Below are 15,258 nucleotides of genomic sequence, written 5' to 3' on the forward strand. Positions count from 1 at the left end.
TTTGTCCTTTGACCAAACTTGCCCGGTGTTGTGAATACTATTTTTTTACTCATAACTTTAAAATATTCCAAATTTGTATCCCACTATTCCTTGTTCCATCTACCTAAAATTAGTGCTGGAAGAATTGGAATTGATTGATATGTAACAATGATTAGAATTATCCACTTGAACTCACATTGTCTGGAATTGCTGGAATTTGGAATGGAATTTATTTTACCCCCCCCAAAGAGGGTCTTGGAAACATCTTCACTTTCCACAGTTGTTTTTTTTTTACACAAACTAATTTATTTTCATATTTATATATTTATTTGTTGTTTAACTTTCATTCAAAAATTAATTTAATTATTCCTTTACAAAATTATTATCTATTTACGCATACACTATCACATTCCTGTTAATACGCAATACCTTGCATATCTTTACACATTTTTTTTTTTTGTTTTTGGGAGGAGAGGAGGGGTTTATTGTTTCCTCATAATTTGTTTTTGTTGTTGTCGCTTTTTGTTTTGTTTTTGGTGTCCCACATATATCAGTATCAGTCCACACATTCTGACTTATGCCTAAAGAATTTTACAATTATTGCTTAGACCAAAAACAAGTAGTGGCACAGGGTGGCCGGGGGTAGATGCAACTAAAATTCAGTCAGGCGCATTTGAGATGCTGCCACAGCAGCATTCTACTTTCAAGTTGAAGAACAAAGCTTGGTTTGAGAGATTCAAAGAGTTGGGTGCGCTTACACATCTGTTCCACAGCCCTCCTGATATCCTTCGTCAGGCGAATTTCGACTTGTGGTGCTGATCAGGGCCCGTTTTATTGCTGTGACCGGAGGAAGAACAGGAACACCGCCCTTCTGCCAGACACGTATCGTTTTGGCATTGACCGCTGTGTTGTTGTGATTTGTTGTTATGTTGTTGTGTATGGGAGACGTTCGGGACGTTGTGCTGTCGAGGCTCGTGTTGTGAGGCCTCTGACGTGGCAGTGTCCGGCTGGTGTATGGTGGACTACTTGTGCTTGTGGTGCTGGTGTAACTACTTGAGGTTAGGGTGGCTCGACACAGGGGGTTACTGGCACCTGGCCGGCCCAAGGTTCCGCCCATCAGCTGTTTCTGCAGTGGATTCATTTGCAGGTGATGCTGCAGCTGCAGTTCGGCCCCAGGCACAACCGGCAGACCATAATCATTGGGATAGCCACCGATTCCCCCCATAATTGCAGAACCGGAATTGGAAAGATTCGTCGTTGTTGTTGAGGCCGTAGATTCAGTGTTCATCTGGCAACTGCCATCATTCGAGGGGAAGGTGTGATTGAACGAGGTGCGCGGAAAAGTTTTACTAAAGTTATCCGCACTGCTGCCGGTTTCGTGCAAATCATACAGCTGGGTACTATCCATTATCGGAGTTTTGTCAGAATAACGTCGCAAAAACAGATCATCCGCCGAAGATGTGGTACAGGCTCCCGCACTTATGTCTTCCCACAGACCAGAGGGATACAGGGAGTCACAGCCTCCAGCCCGTTTGTACTCGCCATTTGTACTGAGACCGGCTAGTTCCGAGTTCAGGGCTTTCGTCAAAATTGGGGGAATCTTCAAATCGGTAAACTCGTCACCCTCAAAACGTTTGGTGTCGTTGATGAGGTCAGGATTATTGCCTGCGGATGCTGTGGGCGAAATAAAACATGGTGCAGTCGACAAGACGCTGCCATTCGTGGCATAACTCATGTCCGTGAGTCGCGGAGGCTTTTGCAAGGGGTTGGCGCTCTGAGTTGAGGCTGAGTCCTTTTCGCTGAGATCCATTTCATCAGCTATGATTTTCGCATCGCCATTATTGCCATTTCCCGAACCCATGGTACCATTCAGGCCGTTCGCCTGAGTTTTGTTTCCGATCATATTCTGCTGGTTGATGCTGGTAATCACCTCCATGTTGTTGGGCGTTTTCGAGACATTATAGGGTTCCCGCTTAAGGCGCATCATGAGGAACATAACAAACAGGAGGACAAAGATTATCAATATGACCAGGGCAGCACTGAGACCCACAATCTGGCCACTGCCCAAAGAGGCCATTCCAGCAGCTCGCATACGCACATGTAACGTGAAGTTGGCCTCCGAGGAGCCGGCACGATTTTCGGCCACACAGTAGAATTCACTCGAGTCGATTTCTTGGGCATTGGTCATAACCAAGCGAGATGTCTTCTCAAATCCCCCATGCTCCAAAATGTGGAGTCTTTGATGGGAACTGAAGGCTGTGTTATTCGTTAAGAGACGTCCATTCCAGTACCAGTTGACCACCGGAGCAGGTATGGCCTTGGCTCGACATAGAATGGATGCATTCTCTCCCATGGTCGCTTCAACATAATGGGATGAGGGTAAAATTTCCGGTTTGCATGCAAAGTCGTCAATACTCAGATCGGCGAACGATTGATCCAACACACGTTCCGGTCCTCCACCACATACCGGCGCCACCGGGTAGGGTATGTTCTTTTGCATCAGCCATAGCTTCGCATCGCGCAAACGACAATCGCACATCCAGGGATTGTCGTGTAATTCGATGCCATGCAAGCGACTCAAGGTCTCTATGGTCTTTGGCACCAATTCGCTCAGCTTGTTGCCGTTCAAACGCAGCAGTGTAAGGCCCTCCAGCCCCTCAAACGCCTGGGGCGCTATCGTCTGAATGTCGCAGTGGGACAGATCCAATTTATGCAGAGCCGGGGTATCCACAAAGGCATTCGGTTCTATCTTCTGTATCCGATTGGAGGCTATGGTCAGGTCTCTCAGCGATGAAATGTAACTGAGTGCCATTGATGGAACGCTGAAGAGGAGATTTTGAGACAGATCCAATTCGACAAGATTGGTGAGGCCCTTAAAGGTCTGTGGTTCAATGTGTTCGATGCGACAGTTACGCAGATACAGCTTTTGCAGATTCAACAGATTCATGCGCACAAACTGTTCATTGAGCATAGTCTGGAGCCGGTTGCCTGACATATCCAGAACTTGGGTGGACGGGTCGATATTGTCGGGTATTTGCTTCAGCTCGCGATCGATGCACTCGACGGTCTGTTTGCCGCCCTTCCATTTGCAGGCGCACACCGTTTGACAGGTGCTCATCTGTTGATGGTTGACGATGACAGTGTTGTCGGGCAAATGGGGCTGGGGAAACGGATCGACATATTCCTCAGATATGGTGGGACTATCCAAAAAAGAGTAGCTGCTGCTGCTGACAGCCATGTTATCTAAAGGAAGTTGTTGTTGCTGCTGTTGGTGTTTACGGGCACCTATGTGGCGGGAACTTGAGCCGTAGTGGTGATGCTGCTGCTGCTGTTGATGGTGATGTGCCCTATCGGTGGGATAGGATGACGCGGAAGCCGAAGAAGAAGAATAGGAAGAACCAACAGCTGATGACGAAGCCAAGGCTTTCGTAAAATGATACGATGTACCGGAACCGGCATAATGTTTTATTTTTTGAGCACGTCCATAGTGTGACGTTAATGAGGACGACGACGACGACGATGATGACGGCGATGAATGGGAGGAAACCCCAAACACCAGGGTTGTTATATGCAGGACCAGCAAATGGATTAGAAATGTCATCTTCCAAAGTTTTGTCATGTTTGTACGTCGCCTTAATGACTATTGACATCAAACGAACCAACGAACGAAAAGGGTTCGTTAGCAAGCACTGGTATCCTGTTATCCTTGCTTTGCGGGGGCTGAGAAGCAACCCGTGTTTCCGTTTCCTTAATTTTTGTTACACAACAAGAGTCGTTTTTGTTTATTTGGAATTGTTTCCTTTTAATGGATTCTAAAGCACATCTTCTTCTTCGTGGGACAACATTTCGAAGAAGTTATATAATTTATTGTTGTTGTTGTTGGCGTTATTGTGACTTTACGGTTTTTGTTTTTGCGGTACACATTTTGTCATGGGTTAAACTACACTTAATTTGTGAATATTTTCTTAATTACTTTACAACTTTGAGCATATTTTTGTGATATCCTTTTTTAGGTTAGGTTGCGCTAACAACTTTTTGTTGTGGGTTTGTTTTGCATTTCCGTCACTTTTCCTCTGAGGATTTGTTTTGAAATTAAATTTTCTCCATTAATCATATTTTGTTGTAGTTGTTTATTTTTCACTTCTTTGCTTTTCACATCATTCTTTGCTGTTACTGTTGCAATGATATTTTCAGAATTTAATTGGCCTAGTAACGGTAATTAAATATTGGCAACAAAACTTCTTCTCCTGCCCTTCTAATTGGGTAGATGCATCTCACAATCTCACATGGACCCGTACACTGACACACACCAATGCAGGGCATCGGACACATGCACACCGTCGTACTTCAACACCGCACAACCGTTTTTCATGCTTCTCTTCTTCTTGTTCCGGGTTTACGCAATTTTTCGTTTAATTTATGCCAAATCCGTTTTAGAATTTTTCAAGCGTATCCGTTTTCCTTCTTTTTTTTTTTGGTTTGCTATTTCGTTTTGCACTTTAATTTATTCTCTTTTTTGTTTTCCTGTTAACTGGTATTTTTGCACGTTATACGCGTTTTCTCCGATATGTTTTTTTTCTGTTTTTTTGAAAAGTGAATGATGATGACGCTTATGATGATATGCTTGATTGCTTTTTTGTTCTTAATGTTGTTGTTTTTGTTGTTGTTTATTCTTGTTATTCTCTTTTGTATGTTTTACATGTAAGCTTCTTCTTGCTCTTCTTCATGCACATCTATATGTATGATATTTTGTGAGATATGTATTTAAACTATGATTTTTTAGGAAACGCTCAGTAACGACGGCTTTAAACACCCAACCATCGGCAACGGCTAATCGAAACGAACTGAATTATCATCGTCCAACTGAAGGCAACGTCTGTGTGCCTCGTTTCGCATCTTCATTTTCGACCAGTCATGCGTGCAACACAACGTGAACCACAAACTCCAAGTGAAGAGAGAGCGATGAGTGATACTTCTTTACTTTCCAATTGGAAAATTGAGGCGAAGTAACGAAGCCCAGCAACATTCGACCAGAAATGTTGAGAAACAAAGTGGCATTTCGAATTCAACCCAAAACCTTGGAAGTAACAATGTTGCGTTGATGTCCAATGTTAAAACTCGTCTAAAAATGTTTTTATTATCATTAGCGTAGAATTACAAATTCAGAATTAATTTATTAGCGTTTAAGATGTGACTTCAAATATTTGACATTGTGAGTTCCATATCTACCATACCTACTAAAACCAAAATCGACAAATATGGAAAAATTGGCAACAGTTGAAAGTTGCAGTGCTAAGACCTTCGTTACGTTTAAGTGACTTATTTTTATAACCTCCACTTTGAAAAGGAGGGTATATTAAGTTTGTCATTCCGTATTCGTCATAGACCCCGGAAAGGCGATGTCCGTCTGTATGTTGAAATCATGATAAAGCCCACATTATTTGACAATGGCTAAACATTGTATATATAGGTCCACGTTTTTCTATAACGCTGAAAAACCACAAGTGGCTATCGTTATTGCACTCCAGCTTTTAAATATGAATAAATTTTTTGTGTCTCGTACCACCGATCGTTACCGTGACACTGGTAGCATAGCCCGACGACAACGAAGTGGACGGAAAAGAACAGCAACATCAGCAGAAATGGTTTGAAAAGTAAGGAAGCTACTTGATCGAATGCCGCCATAACAGCCGATGGTAGCTCTCCGCTCGTATTAATCGACCGTGAAATCAGAATTAATGCCTAATATTATCGCGAAAATATTCTGGAGGCTATACTAAAGCCTTGGGCACGCAAACATTTTGTGCCGTAGACCTTGGACATTCCAACAGGTCTCAGCACCATCGCACTCAGCACGCACCTAAAAACAGTTACAAAATAGCGCAGAGCAACATTCGGGCAGCGTGTGACGGTTTCATAATTCGTGCCAAAGGTAACCAATTCGAACAAATCTAAACTTATTCTAAAATTTGTTGCTATTTGCAACATTTTTGCTTTCATTCAATAAAATTTTAAAAAATGTAAAAATTATGGCGTTTGACTTTGTTGCAGTTTTTTTCTCACCCTGTATATATCCTCGGTAGCAATAGGGCTAAAAGACTTAAAACTTGCAAGTATTTTGTTCGTTTATATAAATTTTTCATTTTTGGTATTTATGGAAAATATTTATTCATTTGAATTAGAGCATTTCAAAAATTATTTAAAAGGTAAATATTTATCTTCATAAGTACGGCATGATTATTAAATTACGAAAAATATAATGAAAAAGATAATATGTTTCACAACTCCGTTAACATCTTGGAGGCCAAATTGTTATATGGCCCAAAGATAAAGATCTTTTAAAAGATTTTAGAAAATATCCGTAAATTTCGATATTATTGTTGTATATTTTATCTCAATTTAAAAGGAATTCAACATGAAATCCAGGTTTTTGCTTGTATTCCGTGAAGTTTTACGCCACTGACACTTATGACACTTATTTTTCTTACATTTGCCTAAAGGCTTTACTAGTTTGAAGTTTGGGTCATATTTTGTTCAATACATATTATAAAAGAAGTTTAAATACATTTTCATAGTACATATTATTAATTGAAGTCCGCGGCGATAATCTCACTGTCATTACCCCATATACAGATACAAACATACATACATTCTACATATATCTGTATTTTCTATCTATCCATCCACCCAACCCGAAATGCACTGATTCGTAACATCTTAAGTTAGCTACGCTTTCTTGCTGTTGTGCCACATCATGTCACTTTTGAACAACAAAACTCCTCTCCATGGAGTGCGATTGTCGTAGGTTAGTTGTGTTGTGTTGCATGCTTACGACACTAATTTTTTGGTAAATGATTTTTTTCCTTTGGGTGAAGAAACTTTGATTGCAATTTACGTTGAAGGGAAAAGACAATCACGTTATGCTAGGCTGGCGTTACACCCCAAAACGAAGGTTTGTTGTATTCAGGGTCAGTGATACCGTTGTATTACTTCAATAATAATGGCTAATAAAGCAAAAATTGGAAAACTACTCATAAGTATGTAAGTATATGCGTTCAATTCTTTAAAATGTACGATACATACTTGCTCTGTTCCAGTACCTGCAATAATCTACTTGTTTGGCAATTTTCTTCAATATCATAAAGGGAAAATCGGTTATCGTAGTAAAAACTTTTACATTCTTGCAGTTCTGGAACAGACCAATTATTGGTCCCTTGCTTACGCTACACAGACTTAATTTAAAAAAAAAACATTTAAAAAAAAGCTGTAAGTTCGGCCGGCCCGAACCAACATTCCAACATTTGGAACGAATTTGGCAATTTTCAAAAAAACAATAAAATCCGTTAAACATTCTGTTAAAATATGTTAAACTACCGAATGTAGCTGTTATATTAGGGTATATACGACGAAATTGACCTGCATAGGTAACTTTTGTCATAAGCCATTGCAATATTCAAATTCGAAACTTAAAAAAAATTCGGTGAGTAATGTAACTAAAATAATCAAAAATCGAATATAGGGAGGTACCGTTATATGGGGTCTTTACGAAGACGTGGACCTGCACAGACAATCTCCTATCATAGGTTGTAGCATCCATTACGAACCTCAAATACCAAATTTGAAACATTTCCGGTGAATAATGTCGCTTAAATCACCAAAATACCGAGGTACCGTTATATGGGGCTATACCAAAACGTGGACCTACATGGCCCATTCTCAATACCAAAAGTCGTGCAGACATAATATACATTTGAGTAAAATTTTATCAATCTACTTCATTTCGTTCGGAAACTATAGTGATTTCAACAGACGGAAGGACATCGCTAAATCGACACAGATTTTTATGTTGATCAAGAATATATACACATTGTGGGGTCTAAAATGTATATTTCGAGGTGCTACAAACGGATTGACAAACTTAATAGACCCTCGATACTATGGTGGAGAGTATAAAAAACATGGACATTGTTTGGGATAATACTTACACAGTTTTTTACATTTTATCGGATTTAGTGAACCCAGATGATTTTAATTGCCAATTCCATAGCATATAGGACAAATTTTTGTAAAGTAGGTTTACCCAGCAATATGCTCTAACATAAACATAATTTAATTTTTCCATACCTAAAATCTCTGTCCATACTATACCAACAGCTGGATTGGTTTAACAACAATACCACCCTTACTTATTAGCGCATATGAACAATTTATTTTTTGTTGCTTTTAAATTAACGTTATTATATTACAATCGAAGCAACTTCAACGATTCCCAATAAAACATTTGTCAAGTTAAAAGTAGTAGTAGATACCTTTTGTTGCATACATGTGAAAATATACGATTACATGCAACCCGGATACAACCCTGAATTTTTAAAATGTAACGAAGTTGAAGATACGAAGCCAACCTGACAAGGCGTACTAGTTTAAGCTCGTATAATTGATTTTAATAAACGTTTGTGAATTCTTAATTTAATATAAAAACGGTCGTTGTATTTCATTTGAGTATACGGAAACCAACAGACTTCAATCGATCACTTGACATTTTTCTCAGAAGTGGGATACGACAAGTCTTATTGGAAGAAGCGTCTACCAACAAAAAATATGGAGAATTTGCACAAATGCACGGTTAAGCAGTTGCAAGCGAAATGCAGAGAAATTGGTGTTTCTCAAAGTGGTAACAAAAAGCAATTGATCGAACGACTTGAAGTCAACAACGAAAGCGAGCTGCACGGATTCGCATCTCCTCATGATATGCAGGAGCGAATTTCGCATTTGGAAGATATGGTAACTGAATTGCGTTCATCTATGGAGCAACGTGGACAATCAGAATTTGAGCCGAACAACGCATCATCCCCTTTGAACACGTTTTCGACACCGGATGGTAATATGTCCCTGCAAGGCACACGGCCTAGCTTGCCAAACGTGGCAAACGTTGTGACAATATTACCGGAATCACGTTCGATTCCATCGTATGTTCAAACGAATACTTCTTTTGGTGCATTTCAGACTACGTCAACAATTCCAACGGTCCACACGTGTGCTTCTGCTGGTTTACCAACGTTTACACCTTCATTGCACGGACATGCTCAACTTCCACGAAATACAACGCAAAATGTAGCGACGTCATGCTACAACGTACCAACACATATAACGACACATTCGAATTTTACAACAGCAACACCGACAGGAGTGTTCACGCAGCCGAACAATGGATATGTTCAATCAACGCAGCCCTACAACGCATATCTACAACCGCCGATATTTGCAACAAGTGTCTATTCAGCGCCGCCGCAGTCAGAAATAGTTATGCAGCCTTCACAACGTTATGTTCAGCACAACCCCTTTGGGAACGTTAAGGAAATAATTCAACTTTTGCCAGAGTTTAATCCGTCATCTGAAGAATCGATTAATCCTTCACAATTCGTGCGACGTGTGGAATTATTGAAGACAGCTTATAACTGGGACGACGCATCAGTTATATTTGCAGTGCAACAGAAAATGGCTGGCCCAGCCAAGTATTGGGTTGACTCACTGCAAGAGGTATTTCTGTCTTGGCCTCAGTTTGTTAACAAATTTCTTTTAGATTTCCCTCAAAATGTAAATGCAGCCGATGTACACATTAGAATGGCACAGACAAAACGGCAGTTCGACGAAACGCCGCAGGAATATTATTACAGAATGTATGCTATTGGAAAACGGGGCAATATAAATGAATCATCCATAGCACGGCATATAGTCAACGGAATTAATGATCAAGGATTGAAGCAGAAAATATCTAACGAGTATATTACCTGTAATCAACTTTTGAGTGACATCAACGCATACTGTAGTTATAACGAGGTAAGAAGAGTGCTGAACCCGATATCGAATAAGACGAAACGTAGCAATGAAAATAGAACTGCCCCAGAAAGGAAAAGCGATGAAAGAGTGAATAAATTCAAATGTTTTAATTGTGGTAATACTGGTCACAAAGCCGTAGACTGCCCAGATCCACAGAAGAAGAATAGATGTACGATATGCAAACGGACTTCACACGGTGCAAGTGAATGTCCAACAAAAACCCTGAACACAAATGTCAACAATATAAGGGACAGCGTAAAGTCCAACGAAATACTATGTAAACGTGTCAAAGTAAAGGACAAGGAGTTTGAGGCATTTATTGATTCGGGAAGTGATCGGAGTCTGATCAGACGAAGTTTTGCAATGATAATTGGCGAAACGGAAAATTGCAGTATGGTTTTAAATGGCTTTGCTGGTGGCAAATACGAGTGCACAAAGGTGGTTAAAGTGCCAATTGACATTGATGAGACGAGTTACGACGTGAACCTTTATGTTGTGGAAAATTCTATGATCCCGAATGATGTTCTTTTAGGTCGAGATGTTTTATGCCAAAAAGGTCGACGCACCATTATTGAAGGAGATGAGTGTTGGATGCAAAACGTAAATGCGATTAGTATCAACGAAGGCTTAACATCTGAAGAGCATAAGAAGTTGCAGTTGAACATTCAAGAAAACCGACAATGTTTTTCAGAAAAGTCAAGCGAATTGGGTAAGTGTAACTTAGTGAAGATGGAAATCGAAGTTACTACTCCAGAACCAATACGATGCAAGCCATATCGACTAGCATTTGCCAAACGTCCTATTGTGGCAAATATTGTGAAAGACTTACTGGATAACGAAATCATAAGGAAATCGAATTCTCCGTATGCATCGGGAATTGTTTTGGTCGAGAAGAGAAATGGTGAACACCGTTTATGTATAGATTATAGACAGTTGAATCGAATAACCGTACGTATAGCGCATCCTATGCCTGTACTGGATGAACAGATTGCACAACTCGCCGGAAATCGTTATTTCACCACACTCGACTTACGTATGGGTTACCACCAAATTGAAGTAGAGGAAGAATCGAAAAAGTTCACAGCTTTCGTGACTTCAGATGGTCATTATGAATTCAACCGGATGCCATTTGGTTTGGTAAACGCACCTGCAGTTTTTCAGGCAACGATGAACCGAGTTATAAGCTTTATGAAACCAGGAGAAGTTTTAGCGTATCTGGATGACGTCATAATTCCCAGTAAAACAGTCGATGAAGGTCTGGACCGAATAAAAAGATTTTTGGATATCCTTAAGAAATGTGGTCTCACGTTACGATTGGCGAAATGTTCGTTCCTAGCCGAAAAGATTTCTTATTTGGGACACATAGTTACACGTGACGGAATTTTACCTGGAGAAGAAAAAGTAAAAGCGATTAGAAATTTTAAGGTACCAACGAATGTAACAGAAGTACGACGATTCCTTGGCCTAACTAACTTCTTCCGAAAATTTGTAAAGGATTATGCAGCCATTACGAAACCTCTTGCGATGTTGACACGAAAGAGCGAAGAGAATAAATTTCGTTGGGACGTACACCATGAAAACGCATTCAGAAGTTTAATCCAAATTTTGTGTAGTGAACCAGTTTTAGCAATCTACGATATGAAAGCAGATCACGAGGTGCACACGGACGCTAGCAGTCTCGGATTAGCAGGAGTGTTATTACAGTCCGATGGTAATGGTAATTGGCAACCAGTGTTTTATTTTAGCCGCCACTGTTCTGAAACGGAATCGAAATATCACAGTTACGAGCTGGAAGTTTTAGCTGTGGTTGAAACGGTGCAGCGTTTCCGTATATATTTACTTGGAAAGCCATTCCGAATCGTCACTGATTGTGCCGCAATTACTAATGTGAAGACAACGAAGGAATTACAACCTCGAGTAGCACGATGGCTGATGAAATTACTTGAATTTGATTGTGAGTATGTACACCGACAAGGGTCACGTATGGCTCACGTGGATGCTCTCAGCCGTTCACCGGATCAGCCACAGACGGAGATTGAACCAGCAGGGTTCATAATGAATATTGATAGCGATGATTGGATTCTCACGATGCAGCTAAACGACGACCACATAAAGAATATTATGAGAGTACTGCGAAATGAATTGAAATCTGAGCAAGAGAAACAGATAAAATCTGAATACTTATTGGAAAAACATCGACTATACCGGAAAACGAAAAATGGACTACGATTGGTCATACCGAAGGCTATACGATGGCGCATAGCTAAATACTGTCATGATGATATTGGCCATTACGGGTTGGAGAAAAGCCTCTCACGAGTCGAACAAACGTTTTGGTTCCCCCGCATGAGGAAATATATGAAGGAATACATTGCAGCGTGTGTAGAGTGTTGCTACAACAAGGCAAAAAGTGGTAAACACGAAGGAGCTCTACATTTTAGTAATGTCGAACCGCTACCATTTAGGCAAGTACATATTGATCACTTGGGACCGTTTATAAGAAGCAAGCATGGTCATACACATATAGTGGCAATCGCCGATTCCTTTACGAAATTTGTGGTTATTAAAGCTGTAAGGAATACGAAGACATTGCCCGTCATCAACGTTTTAAATGAGGTTAGTGGATACTTTGGTTTACCTCGAAGAATAATTTCGGACCGTGGGACAGCTTTTACGTCAAAAATGTTTGAGGAATATTGCGATCGAAACAATATTCAACACATTAAGAATGCCGTTCGTACACCAAGAGCCAATGGACAAGTTGAGAGGGTCAATCAACTTATCCTGTCTTATTTACGAACTACCACTGAAGAACCGAAGGATTGGGACTCGGCACTTCACGTTTTACAATGGTCAATCAATTCAACCAAAAATTCGACAACAGGTTACAGTCCGAATGAGTTGATTTTCGATTACAAGCCCACCGACTTAATACAAAACCGATTGTTAGCAGCTGTACAAGATGATGTACAAAACGAAGAAATTTCCATCAACGAAAAACGTATCATGGCCGCAGAAAACATCAAAAGCGAACGAGAACGATGGAAGAAAAGATTTGACAGCAAGCATTCGAATCCGAAATTGTATGTGGAAGGTGACTTGATCCTTATACAGAATGAACCACCAGCGACAGGTGAATCCCGGAAGTTAGAACCTAAATACAAAGGTCCATACATAATAGCACGAGTATTGGGCAACGACAGGTACCTGATAGAGGACATTCCTGGAATAAACATCACGAATAGGAAATTCTGTTCCGTATTCAGTTCCGACAAGTTGAAGAAATGGTGTGAATGTTCCCCCGAATTGGATGTTTCAAGCGAAGATGAAGCCGAGGACGACTTCAGGTCAGGAAAGGCCGAGTTGTCAAGTTAAAAGTAGTAGTAGATACCTTTTGTTGCATACATGTGAAAATATACGATTACATGCAACCCGGATACAACCCTGAATTTTTAAAATGTAACGAAGTTGAAGATACGAAGCCAACCTGACAAGGCGTACTAGTTTAAGCTCGTATAATTGATTTTAATAAACGTTTGTGAATTCTTAATTTAATATAAAAACGGTCGTTGTATTTCATTTGAGTATACGGAAACCAACAGACTTCAATCGATCACTTGACACATTATTGTCCCATTCTTTGAAGACTTTATGCAAAATAAAACTCCAAAAAACGTACTAATAGACTTCAATGTATCCATCTATTTTGTATTAATTAATTTTTCTTAATTCTATTATTTCTCTATTTACACCTTCCGTTGATAACCATAGCGATTTGAATGTAAATCGTTTGTCCTTTTCAATTAACTGCTCAAATTGACGCAGTCCTCCTCCTACTCCAAAATAGTACGTCTTAGCTGCCACATAAATCTTTCCGTCCGCTTTTAGTTTAGCATGTAGGCAATTTAGCAACTTTTGTTGATTCTCTGGATTATAAATAGTTTCGGAGGTAACAATAACATCATACAATTGATCACATTTTGGAGAACTGCACCATTTTTCCCAATCACCTGAGAAATAACGAGTTTTCTCTACTAATTTATCAAAATTATATATGTCTTCCTCATTTTCATCAGATTCTTCCCTTGTATTTAAAAGCACATTTGGTATTGTAATCTTTTCAAGTACATCCTTGTTCTGAAAGAAATAATTTGTTAAGGACTTGATAAAACCGTGACAAAATATTTGCTTGTTCATACATAGTCATGAAAAGTAACATTAGATCCATTGTTGAATGCATATATGCCGAGAAGTCCAGAACCACAGCCTAAATCCAATACATATTTATCATTCCATTCCAGGGTGGGGATATTTTCGGCAAAGTACATTAGCAGATCTTCGGTGCATTCCCATATTTTGGCTCCGCCTTCATATACCGCCGGTATGAGATCCGAATGATTCTCTTCAGCCTTTTTAAATCTGTAACATCGTCAGCATTATTCTTGATATCTTCCAAGAGAAAGCCTGAAACCATATAACATAGCGAAACGCCCTTATAGTCTTTGCTCAAAGCGTTTAACTTGCAAACATCGATGTTTTCCAAAATTTCCTTCGACGGTTTTATTTCTTCGGATTCGTACCACTCCTTAAAGCTCTCCTTGTCGACATACGCTGCTGGACTGCAATAAGAGTATGTGTGTTAAATCGTATATAAATATTCTATTATATTTTTTACCTTTTTGAGTCATTGAATCCTTCTTTAATAGCAAACGGAGTGTCATCAGCTTCAACTTGAAAGTCAAACTTGAACATTATGTCTGTTTCCCTGTACAATTTATCAATAACTTCTTTGAAGCAAGTGATGTTTTGAAGGAGAAACCATCGAGGGGGAATTATTGAAAGCAATGTATGGCGAATGTTCCAAAGAGCTGCAAGAACAGACAAAAGTCAAGATCAAGATCATTTCAAGATCTTCCAGGGCAGAATCATTTATTGGGCATTGAAAGATTTTCATAACTCAGACAGTTATTCTATGCAGAACGTTAAATAGTAGCTTGGACAGATAAAGGCGTTTGATTGCAGGCAGACCGTGGTACATAACAGCCAAGGTTTCCTGCGGTCCAATAGGACTATGGTACATTGGGTAGCTCTGGTAGATTCGAATCTTCCTTTTGTATTCTTACTCTCTCCAGTATATTTGTAGAAACATGCACCATTCTCAACAACCACTAACTCCTTTAATCTTGAATCAATTCATAATTTGAGAAATACTACTTACGTCTACTGCCTTGACAATTCTGGTAAGCGGACTCTAAGGAACCTTCAGTTCAATTTCCTCGGATAAGCTCCAGAAAGACAGCGAATGCCGACACGTGCGAAAGGTTCCAGCTGATTGTGTTTTCCTCTTGTCTCATTCGTAAACAACAGAGTTAATCGGAGGTCTTCTTTTCTGTTTATATTTTATCAAATTTATGTCTTGCCTTAATGGACGTGTGAAAG

General features: G+C 39.7%; 2 protein-coding genes across 2 annotated transcripts; both read right to left on the reverse strand.

Moving 5' to 3' along the window:
- Positions 1-353: 353 nt before the first annotated feature.
- On the reverse strand, positions 354-5,061 carry LOC101894644 (uncharacterized). Its single transcript, XM_020035654.2, has one exon. It carries the CDS (start codon positions 3,596-3,598, stop codon positions 734-736), a length of 2,865 nt encoding a protein of 954 aa, XP_019891213.2. The 5' UTR covers positions 3,599-5,061; the 3' UTR covers positions 354-733.
- An 8,434-nt stretch (positions 5,062-13,495) lies between these two features.
- LOC101893633 (histidine protein methyltransferase 1 homolog) lies at positions 13,496-15,217 on the reverse strand. Its single transcript, XM_005180286.4, is given in 5 exon segments — positions 13,496-13,956; positions 14,019-14,233; positions 14,236-14,438; positions 14,495-14,687; positions 15,038-15,217. Coding segments are annotated over 4 exon segments (921 nt in total). The 5' UTR covers positions 14,572-14,687; positions 15,038-15,217; the 3' UTR covers positions 13,496-13,530.
- Between the last annotated feature and the right edge of the window lie 41 nt (positions 15,218-15,258).

The sequence above is a fragment of the Musca domestica genome, unplaced genomic scaffold (genome assembly GCF_030504385.1).
Source record: "Musca domestica strain aabys unplaced genomic scaffold, Musca_domestica.polishedcontigs.V.1.1 57, whole genome shotgun sequence".
Classification (NCBI taxonomy): Eukaryota; Metazoa; Arthropoda; class Insecta; order Diptera; family Muscidae; genus Musca; species Musca domestica.